At 53.0% G+C, this 17595-nt stretch overlaps 1 protein-coding gene across 1 annotated transcript in view; it reads left to right on the top strand.

Moving 5' to 3' along the window:
• The window catches only part of SLC16A2 (solute carrier family 16 member 2), a 37162-nt gene extending 19996 nt beyond the window's left edge, over positions 1–17166 (top strand). The window contains 5 exon segments of the mRNA XM_050310640.1: positions 7872–8016; positions 11964–12426; positions 12868–13011; positions 13504–13732; positions 14986–17166. Of these exon segments, the coding sequence (XP_050166597.1) occupies positions 7872–8016; positions 11964–12426; positions 12868–13011; positions 13504–13732; positions 14986–15206 (1202 nt within the window). The 3' untranslated portion in view covers positions 15207–17166.
• The last annotated feature ends 429 nt before the right edge of the window (positions 17167–17595 follow it).

The raw sequence follows: 17595 nt of genomic DNA on the forward strand, positions 1-17595 counted from the left end.
CGCCCCAGGGCTCCCACCCTTTGGAGGAGTTTGTTGTATAGCAGGGGGGCATCCGAGGGGCATCACAACTGGGGAGAAAGACTGTATATTTAAAAAAAAAAAAAAAAGAAAAAAAGAAGAAAGATGGAAACAATCAGGAGGAAGGAGTCCTGGTTTTGGCACTGGGAGTTTGGGTGAGCGCCGGGAGCTGGGGCACAGCCGGACCCTGGGCCGGTGCCGCGCTCGCTGCTGGTGTCCTGATGCTGGAAGGGGGTTTTGTGCATATATAAAAAAATACTTTCTTCTCCCTGTGGGTGTGTTTTGAAAAGGGGCTTGGGAACAATGAGGATTAACAAGCAGATAGAGAATTAAATGCAGGGTTTGAGTCTTCAAATGTGTGCGCATTTCAGAGGGCATGTTTGTGCCAAGACAAACCCTGTCAGGAATAAACATCGTTTTACATGAAAGGCTAATTACAGATTGGTGCTCCATGGGTGGGAGGAGGGAATTTTCACCAATTAAAATGGAACTTTTCTGTTTTTCATAAAATTGCTGGATGAAAATGCATCCAGGGGCTGGCGAGGTGTTTGACAGCACAGTGGAAGGGGGGGATGCTCACCCCAGGGATTTGGGTTGTTCCCTCCAGCACCAAAGAGTCTTTGCCAGTTCATTTGGCCAGGAGCTGCAGGAGGGCACTGGTTTTGCCCAACAGCAGCTGAACGCCAAGAGAGCCCTGGGCTCTCACCCAGGGAGATGGGACATGGGCAAATGTGGTCCAACCCAACATCCTTTGGAGCCACCCAACATCAGGAGAGCTTGGAATAACAAGATCCCCAACCTCCCTGAGAGTGTGGGTCGTGGAGAGACGTCTGGACGGGACACAGCCCGTGTTGAGAAGTTGTTGCGACCGTAGCTCCCGTTTGTTGGGCAACTTTAGTGTGTGGTAGGTGAATCATCCCTCAAAAATTGCAAGCCAGAGGCAACACAGAGAATAAAAACCTTCCTGGCCTGTGGAGTGGAGCTCTGGGAATTAAAATCCAGCCTGGGCACATGGTGGGTTTCAGCTGCAGAGCACATGCTGCCTTGTTGCTTTTGGATGGGTTTCACAGGAATTTGCATTTCTGGACCAGCTCTGGAGCCTTCGAGGCTGAGGCTGTGGATGGGGAGGACATGATGCAGTTCAGAAACAAGCTCTAACGCCATCTTGCTCCAGCCAGGGTCGAATTTTATGGTTTTGGAAAGAAATGATGCAAAAATAAGTCTGGGGCTGATCTTCTCCAAGATGTTGAGCACATGAACCTCAGGCAAACACTCCACTCCTGCTCCTGCCAAGCCAAACCACAGATTTGTCTCCACCTCTACTTAGCGTGGCCGCAGGGCTGCTCATACTGGGACTTTTCTCTCACATAAGCTGGTATCTGTCACTTAGTGGTTACAGGAGGTGGCCTGGACATCATGTCTTGAAAGTCCCCTGCATCCTTCAGAGGAAGGGAAGGCAGAGAGGTACGATCAAGAGAGGTGTGGTGGGGTTTATAAAGCAAAGCACATTCCCAACCTGCTCTGCTCCAGGGCCTTGTGCTCATGAATCAGTTAAAAAATCAGTATTCTGAAACTCTGCTAAGACAAAGACTGAAAGGGCACTTGCTGGGTCTGGTCTCTGGGAAGGTGTTGCCTTGTCCATGGTCACAGGACCATGTCATGAGGACAGTAGCTGCCCCTTCTCCAGCATTCACTTTTTTCCTTCCTCTGTCCTAATACTGCCACGAACACGGCACTGAAAGGGTCTTTAGTCAGACCTGGTCTTGAATAATTCCTCTGAATAATTCCATTTATTCCAATTTTCAGGCTGTTGTGGAATTGTTTTCAAAAGAAGGGAGGGGGGAGAAGTCAGCCAAACCTGATAAAGGAGGACTTTGTTCTGAAGCTTTAGGGTATGGTACCAAGCAGGGCTTGCTATACAATTAATGAGTTTAACTGGCTTTTAGCTGCACGTGATGCACAGTGGCTGCCACCACACCGCCCCACCTCCGTCCAGAGGAGCCCTTCTGCCTCACTTTGGTGCTCCCCAGCTCTGAGCTGGGGCTCCTCAGCTTCGGTTTGGGGCTCCTCAGCACTGGTTTGGTGCTTCTCAGCACCAGTTTGCTGTGCCTCAGCATTGGTTTGGTACTCCTCACCTTCCATTTGGGGCTCCTCACCTTCCATTTGGGGCTCCTCATCTTCCATTTGGGGCTCCTCACCTTCCATTTGGGGCTCCTCATGTTCGGTTTGGGGCTCCACAACTTCAGTTTGGGGCTCCACAACTTCATTTGGGGTTCCTCAGCTTTGGCTTGGTGCTCTCCAGTTTCAGTTTGGTGCTCCCCAGCTTTAATTTGGGGCTTCAGAGATTCGGTTTTTGGCTCTTCATCTTCTGTTTGGTGTTCCCCAGTTTCTGTTTGGCGTTCCCCAGCTTTGGTTTGGGACTCTTTCACTTCTTTTTGCTGCTCTTTAGCTCAGTTTTCCATGTGCATCGTGGTGGCCTCCTCAGATGTGACTTTTGCATCTGCCTTTATTTAAACCTTGACCATCCAACCCTGGGACAGGCTGGGCCTGCGGGGGGTGTTGAGCACATGGGGCTGAGCCGTTGGGAGCGTTTCAGACTGCTTTGAGCGAGCAGAGGATGACGCAAATGGCTCTCCAAGGGCACAAGATGAAACAGCTGCTCGGTCCTCAGTGCAGATGTGCTGCAGGAGCCCCACAGAGGGGGGGACAGCCGGCTGCCCCCCCCCACAGCGTCCTCCTGGGAAGGGCCACAAGGTTGTTCGGGCTCCCAGGCCACCCAAAAACGGAGCCAGGTAGGGCTGGGGAGGGCTTTGAAGGTGCATGACGAGGTTTGTCACACCGGCAGAGCTTCCCTGTCTCTGGAGCAAGTCCAAAAACCATTTATTTCTTGGAGGAGTGGTGCAGGTGGGGAGGAGGATGTGAGCTACCTCCCCCAGCTCCCCTCAGAGAAGCGCCAGGTGCTGGGGAAGGTGACCCTGCGCGCCGTGTCCCTGCCCCAGCTGCGCGGCGCGAGCGGGAGAAGCCGCGGGAAGCGAGGGAAGACACTTCCTCCAGCGGCGGATCTGAGGTCACCTCCTGGCCCTTGATCCCTCCAGCCCGGGGTATTTGGGTCAGCGGGAAAGCACAGCTGAGAGCGACGTCCCTTCCTTCTCTCTCCCTGGAGATTCGGTTTTAAAGGAACAAATAGGCTTGGCCACAAGTGCTACACAGTAGGATTTTTTAGTGGTGCTGTTTGGAACAATGAGCTCAGCACCGGCGGGGCTTGGATCTGTGTCTCAGTGGTGAGATTTTCTTCTGCTGGTTGTCACCTTCCTGCTCCCACCTTGTTCTGCTCCCAGAAACCTTTTTCTGCTCAGGGAAGTTCCAGCCATGAAGGAGTTTTTCATCCTGGTCTTGCTGAAAAGAAAGCTGGCCTGGTGTCCGGCACGTGGGACCCACCTGAACTGACCCTGGGGGCCCTGCCCACCTCTTGCTGCCATGAACATGCAGACATGGTGCTCACAGCCCTCACAGGCATCACCAGCCCCATTGCAGGGGGGGCTGAGCCCCCTGGCCCCCACATGCCAGTTCTCCTCTGCCACAGGGTCCCCAGCAGCCTTGTCACCTGCTGTCAGGAGCAGACCTGCTGGCCACAGCCTGGTCCCAGAGCTCCTCCACTGTGGGCACAGCTTGGTGGTGTTGGGTTGGTGGGAAAATGGGCTGGTGCCCAAGTGGGTCACCTCCCCAGCTTTCACTCTGTCTTGAGCCCAGAGTGAGCAGTGTTGGGGAGGATGGATCACGTTGACCATGTTACTCAGAGCAGCTGGAAGTGTTCAAGGTGAAGTTGGACAGGGCTTGGAGCAATCTGATCTTGTTGGAGGCCTTCCTGCCCATGGCAGGGGGTTTGAGATTAAATGATCTCTAAGGTCTCTTCCACCCCACACCATTCTGATTCTGTGTTTTCCTGCACCACTGAATCACTTTTCCCCTTGGAGATCTTCAACCACTGTGTTTCTTGTCCGTGGTGAAGGCCACATTGCTTTGGACCAGCCACAGGCCACCAGTTTGGCTGCCTTTGTTAAGCCAAGGTGGGAAGGAACAATTTGTGGAGCTTTAGCTGGAGCTTTGCCCTGTGTGAGAGCTGATGGTGGAATGCTCTCCTTGGTCACCCTCTCTGCTCCAGCAAAGCAGCACCAGCCCCATGCTGGGCTCTTCCCGTATTCCAGAGCATCCCAGGACCACCAGGAAGGTCCCATCAGCTCTGGGGGAAGGCAGGGCTGTGGGTGGCCTGGGCTGGGTTGGCAGCTCAGGCTGTTGCTGTCCCCCAGCCCCCTCAAGGAGCAGTGAGGAGTGGGGTTTATGTACCAGGGGCATCCCAGCTGCTGTTCCATTGCCTCCAGGAGGAGCAGGGTGGGAATGATTATTGGGGAGGGACAGTGAGCCTTGAGCCACCTCTAATACCCCCAGCCCCCAAATCAGAAGTCCTCTCCATTTCCCCCTCACCAAAAACAGAGTGCTTAAAATGCCTTTTTATTTTTTTTTTTCGCCCTTAAGATAAAAATGTAGTTTCTGGAGGATTTTGTGTTTCTGTCAAGGCATCCCTTGGAGAGAATGTTTCTTGGGTGTCACCAGACCGGTTTCCACCCAGCACCCAGCTGGGCAGCTCCAAAACCAGTCCCTTCAGCTGGTGCTCCCAGGAGGTGCTTGGACTCATGGCACCTTGAAAGACAATCAAGTCTTAACCCGATTCCTGTCAAAGTTCTGGCAGCTCTTGAGCTCCTTCCAGCCCCATCCTCAGCTGGATTTGGTCCATCCTTTCTTTTAGGATCTGCCTGATTGCACCTCGCTGCTTGATAAGGCTCCGTGGCTCCTGTGGGGGCTTGTCTGTGCTTCGATATCTCGCCCAGGTTATCAGCCACAGAGGGTTGGAGGTGTGGCAGGGCTGGGAATTAACCATCTCATCCAAATCCCCGTGGAAATCACAAGCAAAGATTCCTCCCTTTTTCTCCTGTGGGCTTTAAATCAAGTCATAACTCCTCCAGCGTTGGAGGAGTTGTCGAAATAAAGGTGGTTAAACCCCATCTGCTTTCCACTGGAGCAATGGCTGCCTCTGCCCTTCACATCCAGGAAAGGCCGGGAGAAACTTCAATGCCACTTACACAGATCGCCAAAAATAAACCTTCATCCCCTGGAGTGGATCCAGGGACTAAAGCTCCATGTCCAAAGGGGCAGGTCTGGGGCTGTGCTTCACCTGACCTCTGATGTTTTCCCAACCTGTGTTTTTCTGCCATGACTTTCCTCCAGCCTCACCCAGACCCAGATGGATGGAGGTCACCGGCACCACGGTGGGAATAAAGCAGGGGGTAAAAAGTTGTGTAACCCCCTCTCCGGGGGTGTTTTGGTGTGAATCACACCAGGGTCAGAGCCGGGAATGAGATGGTTTTCTCCTGATCTCCCAGATTTTGCCGAGGTTTCCTTCCAGCGCTGGAGCTCGCCCAGCCCTCCCGGCTTCCCGGGGCTTCGCTGGGAAGCGCTGGGAAGACAAAACCCCGCTCTGGAAGTGAGGCTATTGTTCTTACTAATTTTAACTTGATGTTCTTCCCCAAGCCTATTTTTATTCATTGCTTGTGGTAAGCCCTTTCTCTAAGGTAGAGCAATTTGCCACAGGACTCTTTTTTTTTTTTTGGTGTGTTTACCGATTTTAATTGAGCGATATGTCCTCTTTACAAACCCAAAGCTGGAGGAGCTTTGAAGCACCCGTTGCTGAGCCTCCCACCCCGGGTTTGCTTTGATCTCTGCAGGTGAGTGTGCATTTTTGGGGCCAGAGATTGATCCTGCTTATTTGCATGCAAATCCCCGGGTTATTAAGATCAGAATCTGGCCCTTTAAATTTAATACTTCGCTTTATGCTTTTATTTCCGCGTTTCTTAAAGTAATTTCCAAAAATAACAAACTTCAAACATGACGGGGCCATCTAACGTTTTACTGCCTTGGCTGGAGTAGAAGGAACATTTCTGGAAGTATATTATCCAATTTAACGAGCCTTTCCCATCCTGGCGTTGCTCCCACCCCTCACCCCCTCTCGGAGTTGTTTTGGACGGCTCTTTGGCTCCGTGCCACCTAATCCTATTAGAAGGACTTTCATTACACTGTGCCTTGTGTTTATAACCAAGAAAATCAGTCGGAGAGGGGGGTCCTCTCCCTCTCCCTCTCCCTTCTTTTCGCCTGGTGTCGAGACAAGGGCCCGGCCGGTCCCACGAGGTTCCCGCCGGCCCTTGCTTTTCATTTTATTGCTCCACTCTGCATTTATTAAAGAAGATTCTGAAGTAAATTGGGTCCTTGTGAACTTATAATTAATTTGGAAGGGTCAGCTCTTCCCAGGCTGGGGAGGGCTTCTTTGTGTGGTCCTTTTTTGAAAGGCAGAGGTTGGAGAGGCTGTTCTGTAGCTGGGATTTGCTTTTAATAGGGACCTGGCTATTTTCTGAAGATCTCAGGGCTCTGGAAGGACGGGGGGTTTTTGTGAGGGGCTGTGCTGAAAAGGTTTGCAGAGCCCTTGTTTGGGTTCAAAAAAAACAACCCTGAAAGAGGTATAAAAAAAGGAAGGAACACATGTCCTGGGGCTGTGCTTGACAGCCCAGAGCCCCTGCCTGGAGCTGGGAGGGGCTCCAGGATATCTCCCCACTTGGGTGCTGAGTGGGGCTGGAGGCCCCTCGTCCACCTACCCATTCTCCCCTGCCCCACACACCAGCAAGGGGATCCCTAGTGGGATCATCAGACCATCAGACCTGGAAGAGTTTAAATTTTTTTCTTTACCACAGTGCTTTTCTTGAAATGTTGCCTTTCCTCCCCAGAATAACCATATAAAACAATAAAAAGAGAAGGTGGATGGGTGGCAGGGGGAAATTAATGGACAAGAGGAAATGACCTCAAGATGAGCCAGGAGAGGTTTAGGTTGGATGTTAGGAAAAACTTCTTCCCTGAAAGGTTGGTCAAGCCCTGGCACAGCTGCCCGGGGCACCGATGGAATCATTGTCCCTGGGGGGGATTTAAAAGCCATGTAGGTGTGGCACTTGGGGACATGGTGAAGTGCTGGGTTTGGCAATACTGGGGGAATGGGTGGACTCCAGGATCTTAGAGGGCTTTTCCAACTGTAACAATTCCATGATTCCACAATGGGCTGAAATAACCCATGAATAATAGAAGTTTCTGGGAAAAGATGGGCAGACAGACAGTGTTTTTCTCCAGAGGTGGCTGGAAGGAGACATGAGGGGATGGTCCTGCTTGGGCATCACCTGGCAGGGCCAGGGGTTTAATCTAACCTGGCATCACCACATGTGTCCATCAGCTCAGCTGCAACAAGGACTCGTCACTGAAGGTGGGGCGAGGGGAAGGTGAGGAGACCTCACTCTGGAGAGCAGGGATGGATGAGTGTGGTACCTGGGAGTGCAGAGCTGTGACTCAGGATGGGAAACTCTTCCTAGCCAAAGTGGGGGAGCAGAGGGTTCTGAGGAGCTTGGGAAGCTTTTGGCCTGGAGATGCCCTGATGGAAGGGGCACCAGTGGGGGCATCATCACACACAGAGCACAGGGTGTTAGGAAAAAGTGTTGGAAGCTCAGTGCACTCCCTGGGGCACATATGAACCCAGTGGAGAGGAATGCAAGGACAATTTGTCCACTCCTCCAACTCTGCCCTGTCCACGATGCCGTTGGGCAGCACAGGTGGTGCCTGTGTTATGGATGAGCTGCACTGTTAATTAACAGTGTGATGGGGCTGCCTCTCTGCCATCAAGGCTGGAGTCAGTCTCTGTTTGTGCCCCCCTTTGTCCCTGTTTGATGTCCCACCCTGACCACGACCTCTCTTCTCTCTCTCCCCAGCATGGGTCGGCTCCTTGGCCATGGGCATGATTTTTTTCTGCTCTCCCATCGTCAGCATCTTCACCGACCGGCTCGGCTGCAGGACCACGGCAGCCATGGGAGCTGCCATCGCCTTCATCGGCCTCCTCTGCAGCTCCTTCACCAAGTAAGGCTGGGGAGGGGGCACACAGCTCCCTGGAGAGCCCTTCTTCCTCTCTACTCCCTGCAATCCCCCTGCCAACACATTGCTGCTGCCTTTGGGGGCAAAGCAGGTGGTTCCCAGCCAGCTGAGAGGTGCCCTGGCATCCCTACTCAGCCCACGTGTGCTCAGCCTGTTTCTTTACAAATTGAACCAAGTTGCTCTTTTGCCCTTATATATAAAAAAAAAAAAAAGAGCAAATTTTACCTGAGCAAGGGACTGCATTTTATGGGACTTCAGCCCTCAGGTCCTTCATTAAGTCTTCAAAACAGGGAGGAGGGGTTGGTGTGCCTGTCATGGGCAGCTCCAAAGAGGCACTCCCAGACAAAACTGTTCTCCTTTGCAACCATTTTCACATTTGGTGCCGAAAGTAAATTCATGCCTAAAATAATATTTGACGGATTACGCCTAAGAGGGAGTTTCTGTGCAGGGCAGACAGGGAGGGGGACGTGGACAGGATCTGGAGCAGTTTGTGGTGTTCCTGCTCCAGCTCAGGCGTCTGCGGCAGCACAGGGCCATTGCTGTTCCTCTTTTTCCATCCCTGATCCCATGCCATGAATTTCTGCTGGCAGGCACTGGCTGATGTGCATTTAAATGGCAGGTGTACCTGTGTGCCTTTCCAACCCAGACGCTGGCATCTTTGTGGGAGCAAAGAGAGGTCACCTCTGGGGTAATTTATGTGACACTTGTTAAACAGAGTCTCAGAGGCACCGTGGAGACACCTCCAAAGTAGCACTTGCCTCAGTTCTGCTGAAGAAAAACATTGCTTTGGCTTGGATTTCAGTTAAAATCAATATTGTTTTAATTAAAATGCTTCAAGAAGTGGGGGTTTTACAGCAAATACACACTAGTTTTCCAGAAGGCGACTTGCTTGCTTGAGCTGTGCTCCTCCTGCCCACCCTGCGTGGGAGCCCGTGGGAGCAGGACACCAGCTCCCACTCACACTGCTCAGTGAGACCCTCAGGCTCGTCCCAGCCCTGGTTCCCTGGATCCCCAAATCCTCAGCTGCAGGAGCCCCCCGATGTGCTGGCAGTGGGGATGCAGCAAAGGCTAAAGCCCCCTGGGGCTGTGGCCGATCATAGCCAGGGTTTTTGGGACACTAAACCCGTCTCAGGCGGTGGCGTGGAAGGAAACACCCTCTGCGATTTCCTCGCAGGTGCCACCGCCTTGTGTTCCCAAAGATAACAGCAATCCGAGAGGGTGCAGCGGGTCCTGAGGGAAGGTGTGCCCTGGCAGTGACGATCACAGGAGCTTCCCATGTAATCCTGCTTCCCTTCTAATCAGCAGAGATTGTACAACATTTGTGCAAAGAAGAAGGGCTGATGGGAGCACAGCCGCTGGGAGTGGCTGGTTGTGTTGGGCTTGAGAAGAAAATCCAACACTACAGGCAGAGAGGAATATTATTTCCAGGAGAGCTGCAGAACTGAAATCCCCATTTCCTGCCTCTCACTCTTGGATCACGTTCCTTTGGCTCCCTTTTAAGGGAGAAGGGAGCCCCTGTGCAGCTGGAGCAGGGCAGGGAAGCTGTGCCGGCGAGCCGAGCGGAGCCGGGGGAAGAGCAGCGAGGCTGCGGGGCTTGGCACTGCTCCAGCCGGGTGCTGAAGGCTGCTCCTGAAATTCCGAGCCTGTGGCTGCTGCTCGCCCAGAACAATGGAGAAGCTTTTTTCTGGCCCCCCCTTGTCAGCTCCCCCCACCACAGCTGGAGATGACCCCGCAGTGCTGGCTTGGCTGCAGGCACCGGTGCAGTGACACAGCCTGGGTTTGGTGGGCTGAGGGAAGGTCTGTGCCAAGGCTCATCCCCCCTCTACCTCCTGGTTCCTCTGAAATGGGTTTGTTTTGTCCAAACAGAGGAGCAGCAGTTCCCAGCACTACACCAAGCTGATCCAAACCCTCTCTGAGCCACCAAGCCTGCGCAGCAGGACTCCAGCACCCAGCTCAGGGCCTCCTGCTCTCAAAATGTTGGGAGTTTGGTACGAAAACCATGAAAGAAACCAAATATACTGAAATGCTGAGCTCTGAGGAAGGCTGGATGGGGTTGAGGCGAGACTTTTCCTCTCTGCTGCCTTGCACAGGGGTGTCTCCTGCAGTTGTAATCAGCTCAAGCCATCAGAGATCTTGCTCACCCTCAACAAAAGAGAAATCCCAGTTAAGGCATCACCTTCCCTCCAGTGTGAAGGGGGGTGTTTTACCATCTTTAGATGATGGCAGTTCAGCAGGGCTGCCTCCATATGCCCTCCCAACCCTCCTCCTCTGCACAGCAAAGTGTTCTGTAGGGGTGGTTGAGTCCCTCTTCATCTGCCTCTCCTTCCCCTCTACAGTTTCTGCCCAGTTTATCCTGCAGAGAGGAATCCCCCAAACTTCTGCCAGCAGGAATGAACCAGGGCTGTTCCCACTGGGAGCTGGAAGCGAGAGGCAGCTGATGGAGGGAGACCTCTTTGTCCCGGGACATATCATTATCCACGGGCAACCTTGTTACCCGAGGGAGATGATGCCGCCCTTCCCACCGGAGAGCAGCTGGCTGACTCCCAGTAAGCAGGATGGGAAATCCCAGCTAAGAAGCATGGCTGGAAGGAGCCCCTGCTCACGCAAGGGTGTCTTAGCATCAGCAGGGAGCAGATGGGAACCGAGGCATTTGTCTGCACTGATCCGACACGTCGGCTTAGCCGCGGCACCGGAGCTGGTGTGACCCAGCCGAGATGGCCAGCGCTGGTGCGTGGGAGGTCGGAGACAGCCTGCGTGGCCCAGCTGCTTCCCTGGCTCCCACAGAGGGGGCTTCTGATGTGGTTTCATTCTGGAGTAGCTGGAAAGCGCCTTTCCTGACAGTCATTTGTCTTGGAGCCGTCGGGCACAGCAAGCGTGTTCTGCTTTCCGCTTGGCAAGCTGAAGAAACGAGCGTGTAATGGAAGGAATGATGTGCTTGTAAAGGTTTTCCCAGCTTCCAGCTGCTCTGTCAGATGTGGGCTGCTGTCTGCCCGCTTGCTCCATGAGCAGCGCTCAGTATTGCACAGGAGGGCTGGGCATCGTGAGCGGCCCCAAGGCCTCTGTCGCGCTCTCCTCCCAGGCGGTGTCTCGTGGCATCCCACCTTTGCAGTTGGATGTGATGCCCGGTGATGAAGAAAAAACGTCCTTCATCTGGAGACAAACACAACAGGTTGTTTGCACAGCCTAACACCAGGCTTCTCCCTCAGAGGCTTCTGTTGGGAAAATTGGGCTGGCAATTGGGAAGCAGCTCCTTCCAAGGGCTCTCAGGGCTCTCCATCTGCTGTACAGAGCAGCCACTTCACTCCCTCCTCGAGTGCAGCCACCAATGTAAGGTACAAATCAGATCTATTAACTGTCTAATTTAAGCTCCCAGAGGAGCTTAAAGAAGAAGAACTTAATTAACCAACCTGGAGCTTGGACAGAAACACAATGTTTCCTTCCTACGTGCCTAATAACCAGCAGGGTTGGTGCTTTCAAACACTGGGTGCACGATGTTTTGAATTAGTCCTTTCAGTGGAAAAATAAAAGGGATTTCTGGCTAAAAATAGGCCACCCTTCCTACCTAAGAAAATCTTGTTTGCTGTAATTTAAAAACCATTGAAGTTACGTCAGCTTCCCAAGAAGGGCAGGTTGGCTGCTGCTTCTCCTGGTTGCAGAAAGCTCTCCCCAGCTAAACTCCATTTTCCCCAAGATTTGATGTGCCGGCTGTGAAGTGAGGATAATCCTTGCTTAGGGAGGAATCTCCTTGGGGTCAGACCTTCTGCGTAGCACCTGTGGCACGTGAGACCTGTGTCCTGACACCCTATTTGGCAGGAGCATGGGGCAGGAGCACGGGGCAGGAGCACGGGGCAGGAGCACGGGGCAGGAGGCTTCCTGACCTTCTGTACCTCTGCCTGAACATCACCAGCTCCACGTGTTTTTTTCCCCACTAGGTCTCTGGAAGTTCGTTATTTCACGTATGGGATCCTCTTCGGCTGTGGCAGCTCCTTTGCCTTCCAGCCCTCGCTGGTCATCCTTGGTCACTACTTCAAGCGCCGCCTTGGCCTGGCCAACGGCGTCGTGGCCGGCGGCAGCTGCCTCATCTCCGTGCCGCTGCCCTTCTTCCTGAAGATGGTGGGGAAGGCCATTGGGCTGGCACATACTTTCCAAGTACTCAGTGCCTTAATGCTCATCCAGATCTTCTTGTCCATGACCTACCGGCCCATCCTGCCGCCCTCCTGTGACTCTCAGCACGACGGGCAGGACAAGCTGGGCAGCCGGAGCGTGCGGCAGCAGTGCTGGGCCCAGACGCGCAAGTATTTCAACCTGAGGGTTTTCCGGAGAAAGACCTATCGGATTTGGGCCTTTGGGATCGCCACTGCTGTCCTGGGATACCTCGTACCTTACATGAACCTGGTAAGAGCCTTGGCAGGGACTGGAAGGGGAGGGAGATCCCTGGCTCCTGCAAGGAGGAGGAGGTGGCAGGGTGGGGATGGGCAGTAGGGGCAGAGGCACCGAAAACCTCGAAACCAAGAAACTGCTGCACATCCTGTAAACAGGAATAGTGATGAGAGGATATGGCCTTTTAATGCCTCTATGTGTCCTCTGAGCCAGGGTGGGCAGTGCAGCTGCTCCCCACAGCTCCTGAGGACAAGCACTGGTAGCAGGAGAGGAAGAGCCTATTGGTTTGGGGTGGGTGGAGGTGGTGTGTGCAGGTCAGAGTGGTGAGGACACGAGGGTCACACAATCACCCCCAAAAACATGAGCCAGCTGCAGGAAATCTCATCCCCTTTGGGGAGGTGACAGGGATCAACTTTACCGAGGCATCATGTCCTTGTGTCCTTCCCTCCATTGTAGGTAAAATACGTGGAGAAGCGATTTCAAGAGACCAAAAAGGACTGGATCCTCCTGGTTTGCCTCGGAGCCATGTCGGGGCTGGGGCGCTTGGTTTCGGGCCGTATTGGCGACTGCATCCCAGGGCTGAAGAAGATTTACCTGCAGGTACGTTGTGTCCAATGCTCTCGTAGCTGCTGGCCAACAACCACGGGTCAGGGAATGGCATCTCTACGTTGATCTGCTTAATCTGGTCAACGACAGAGTGTAAACCCTTTACTGATAGTTTTATAACATCCTTATCTGCTGTTAGCGGAGAAAATTTGCTACAGAAGTGTGTAAGGGAAGTTACACACTTGTCCAGTGTCCACTCAGCAATGAAAGTCCATGGTACCAACTCTTCCCAAACTACTGACACCCTCTCACCTTCCTGTGGTTTTTGAAGAACAACTGCTGAAATCTAGCAGCTAATCCAGCAGCTAATCCTTCTTAACCCTTCTTAAAAGGTTATTCTTAAGGGCCTCTCTGAGACGGGCGCAGCAGATGGATGGCATTGCTGGGTCCAAAGGAGAGAGCAATGACGTTGACCTGTTCAGTGTCACCTTCATGACTCTTCCTGCTGCACATGCCCACTTCTCACGCCTGCTTTTGCCTCCGCAGGTTGCGTCCTTCATGCTGTTGGGCATCCTGTGCATGATGATCCCCCAGTGCCAAGGCTTTGAGGGCGTCATTGTCATCTGCCTCTTCCTCGGCCTCTGCGACGGCCTCTTCACCACCATCATGGCCCCCATCGCCTTCGAGCTGGTGGGGCCCATGCAGGCGTCCCAGGCCATCGGGTACCTCATGGGGCTGATGGCTGTGCCCATGACCGCGGGCACACCCATAGCAGGTTGGTAGCGCCGTGGTGCCGGACCCGGGGCAGCTTTGGGAGGGACGTGGTGGGAGCAGCTTTCACCCGTGGCCATATTTTGGCTTGAGACAGGACTCACAGTGTGGAATTTTCTGGTTTGTCCTGTCACAGGGGGGTTGAAGCATGGGTGGGGCATCACTCCGTGTTATGTCCTGTAGTATCTCGGGGCCTTTCTCCAAAGGTGACCATTGGGGGAACAGTCAACCAAGGTCACACTAACTTGATTTCTGCTTGAAGATGAGCTAAAAATTGGCAGATTTAAGTTTTCTAGGATTGATTCAAAGTTAGACATGGAGACACCTGAGATCCACAAGACTTGGGTCTGTGTTTAAGCAGAGCAATAACCCCAACACCCTTAGCAGCGAGGGCTTTGCCAGAGCTACCCCTGAACAGCATAACACCTGCATCAGCGAGCACCAAGCTAAAGCTGGAGAAACTCCTCTGGTCTCTCTGCTTCTGGCAGCAGAGTTCAGTTTAACACCCTCGTGAAGGAACTTGGGAGCTGAAGACCCTCACTGTGAGGGTACTGCTGCAGGACCCCCTGCATTGGACTTGCTGGGTGAAGGGGCCCATTTCATTGACTGAACCCCCAGGGAAGTGTCTATGCAGGAGAAACTCAGAGGGATTTTCCAGTGCTGATCAATGGCCGTGTGTTATTCTCCAAGGATGCCTGGCTGTGTTGGAACTTGCCAAACGAACAAATGCAGAACCTCGTTGGGTTTTAAGGGCTCGGCTGTTGTTTGTGACTGGCAGCATAGATAAAACATCTGTAAGCAAAGCAGGGTTTCCAGATGGAGACAGTCTGCAGAGGAACAGCCCCTGCCCACTTTTCCCATTGTCTCCTGGCTGGCAAGCCTCTGGGAAGAGTCACCTGAAGTGTTTGATTTAACGCGTCCCAGCTTGTATTTGGGATTGTCTGGGATGTGTCCGATTGTGTCCTGTTCTGGTTAAACAGGAAGAAGAATGTTTGAGGGTTTTCTTCTTGAGTTCTTGGTACACAATGTTGGCTGCACACATCCTTCAATCCAGGGCATAAAAACTTTAAGAAATGCAGTGGAAAAAAAAAAAAAAAGAGATTATTTTAAAGACCCAAATCTCCCCAAATCTGGCGGTTGACGCAAGCTGCACCTCTCACGGGAAGGAGGAAACCAGCCAGTCATTAGACTAATGAGGGCTTAGACTGGTGTGGTTCTAACCAAACCCCCCCCCCCCCCATTGTTCTTCTCTTCCAGGATACCTCAACGATTATTTTGGGAATTACGACGCGGCCTTTTACTTTGCCGGAGTCCCCCCCATCATCGGCGGCCTGGTGCTCTCCGTGGTGCCGCTGGTCCACCAGAGGATGCTGAAGAAGCAGCGCCTGGATTCCGGCAAAGACAAGATGCTGGTGTCGGAGACCGTGGTGAACGGGGAGCTGCTGCCGGGCTGCCCGGCCTCCGAAGCGCACATGTGACACGCTGCTCCCCGCGGCCACCAGCAGCCTCTCCATAGCCCAGCACAGGCCCTTTTCCAGACAGACCATAATTCCCAGTGATTGCAGATGCACTACGTTTGTAAAGGAGGAAACACAAAAAAAGTTCTTCTAGTTAAAAGGCTCTTAACTAGCAGAAAAACGCTCTTTCTCTGGACAGTTTTGATTTTTTTTTTTTTTTTCCCCTCTAACCGTTTTTCTAAGGAGAACTCTCACCAGGATTCAAACTTGATCGACCTCTCGCTCCTCTCCCCGGTTTTCTATACGTCACAACAGAGGTTTACAGCTAATAATTGCCTTTTTCAAGCAGGCCACGGATGGAGCTTGTTGAACCTTGCAGCTGTCCATCCTCCTCCTCCTCCTCTGGTGTCACTGGGGTGTCACTTCCAAGGGAGACAACCCCCTCCCCATCCAGCACCAGGGCCTGGTGGAGCCAGAGATCCGAAGGAGGAAGCGCTGCTTTAGTCCGATGCACAAACCAAATAAATGTCAGCAAGTCCCTCTTCCACCTTCTTCTCTCCCCACTTCCCGCTGCTCTCCTGCTCACCCAGGGAGCTGCAGCCGGGACCATGGGGAGCTCGGCCGGCTCCACCAAAAGGATCCACTTGGGAGCACACCCTTCCTGCAAAATATGCCTTAAAAATGCATGGACGAGACCAGCAGGTCCCTTGGCCACTTTCTGTCTCTGTTTTCTCACCCAGTGACTGATGATTGGGCTTTTGAGGTGCAAAAGAGAGGGGCAACTCCTGGCACAGCCCACAGTGGTTGGATCCACAGGGCCAAATCCTTGGGATCGCCACGGGGACAGTCACTCCGGAGGCATCGAGGCACACAGGGGTGGGACAGAGCCCTGTGAGTCCTCGATCAGCTCCGTGCTGGGACGTGGCTTCCCTGCTGGGCACAGGGGCACCCACAGCTGTGGGGATGCTGCTGGCTCAGGGCACAGGGTGCCACTGCTCTTTTTGAGGGGCCAGTTGTGTATTATGCAGCAATAACCAGGAGTCAGTGTTGGCAAGGGAAACCCGGTGTTCCAAAGGGTTGGGAAGCCCCAGTAGCATTTCACTCATCGCCTGTGTGTTGTCGTGGGGAGCTGGTGCAGGGTCAGTGCTGTCCCTGGGGGGAGAGGGAGAGAGCACAAGGAACTCACACAGCCAGTGGGTACCCACCACACAGAGAGACAGCAGAGTTCAGCCTCGTGGAGAAATTCATCATTGCCCAGAGGAAATTTTAGAAATTCCAGTTGCTCAGAGAAGCTGTGGCTGCCCCATCCCTGGAATTGTTGAAGGTCTGGTTGGACAGGGCTTGGAGCAACCTGAGCTAGTGGAAGGTGTCCCTGCCTGTGGTAGGGGATGGAATGAGATGGACTTTAAGGTCCCTTTCAACCCAAACCATTCCATGATTCTGTGATCATCTCCAGGCAGTGCTAATGAGTGTGGTTAACGAGTGAGGAGGGAAGTTCTCCTGCCCCAGTGGGTCCCTGTGTAAACGAGGAGCCAACGGTGACTGGGGTACCTTTTCCTGGGAGAGAGCAAGAAACAAAACTCACTTTTATCCTGGCTGCAAACCCATCCTTCATTGAATTTTCATTTTGTTCAACTGCCATTAAAAAACTGAGACGCCTGAAGGGGGACGTGGGCCATGGGAATCACCCCTTGGTCTCCAGGCGAGTGTGGGGGTTTGTAACACCAAGACAAATCTTTGCTGTGGATATTTGGGTTCAGTGGAAGGTCCCTCCCGTGGGCAGTGCTGGGACATTTGTACATAGGCTCAGGTCCCTGCATGCCCCTCTGGTCCTGTTTTTAACCTATGTTGGTTAATGCATTGTAAGGTTTTGTGGTCCTGTGGCCCTTCTGTCCCTGTACGAGCTGGAAAATTACCTGGTGTGTTGTGATGTGTCTGTTTATGACTATAAAATGAGATGTCTACTTGTCTCTTTCTTCAACATGCTTTTCCATGACTGTTCTTACCCTTCATGGCATCGTCTCCTGTGGCTCTGCTGACCCATCCCAGTTTTGGAGGCACAGGAGGCAGATGGAGCCACGTGGGCAGGCAGGGCAGGCACCACGGTGTCTGTGCTCCGTTGTGGTGGGATCTGCCAGGCTCAGCCTAGGACAGGGTGTTAAAGTGATGTATTTCAGGTGGGAATGGGGTATCTTCAAAGCCCTCTGACAGCTGAAGGAAAGAAAGAACTCCTCACCATGAGTCCTTCTGCATGGTTTGGGGCATTTGTTCACATCGGGGTTCGATGAGGTTCCTTAAATCGTATTTTTTTCCTTAATGCCTCCGAAGGAGAGCATTTAGTTTCAAGAAGGAGCTTCTTCAGGCCAAGCAGAGGATGTGCAGAGCTGCCTCCAAACCCTGTCTGGGCTGA

Source organism: Myiozetetes cayanensis, unplaced genomic scaffold, assembly GCF_022539395.1.
Source record: "Myiozetetes cayanensis isolate MyiCay16 unplaced genomic scaffold, myiCay2020 scf15, whole genome shotgun sequence".
Lineage (NCBI taxonomy): Eukaryota > Metazoa > Chordata > Aves > Passeriformes > Tyrannidae > Myiozetetes > Myiozetetes cayanensis.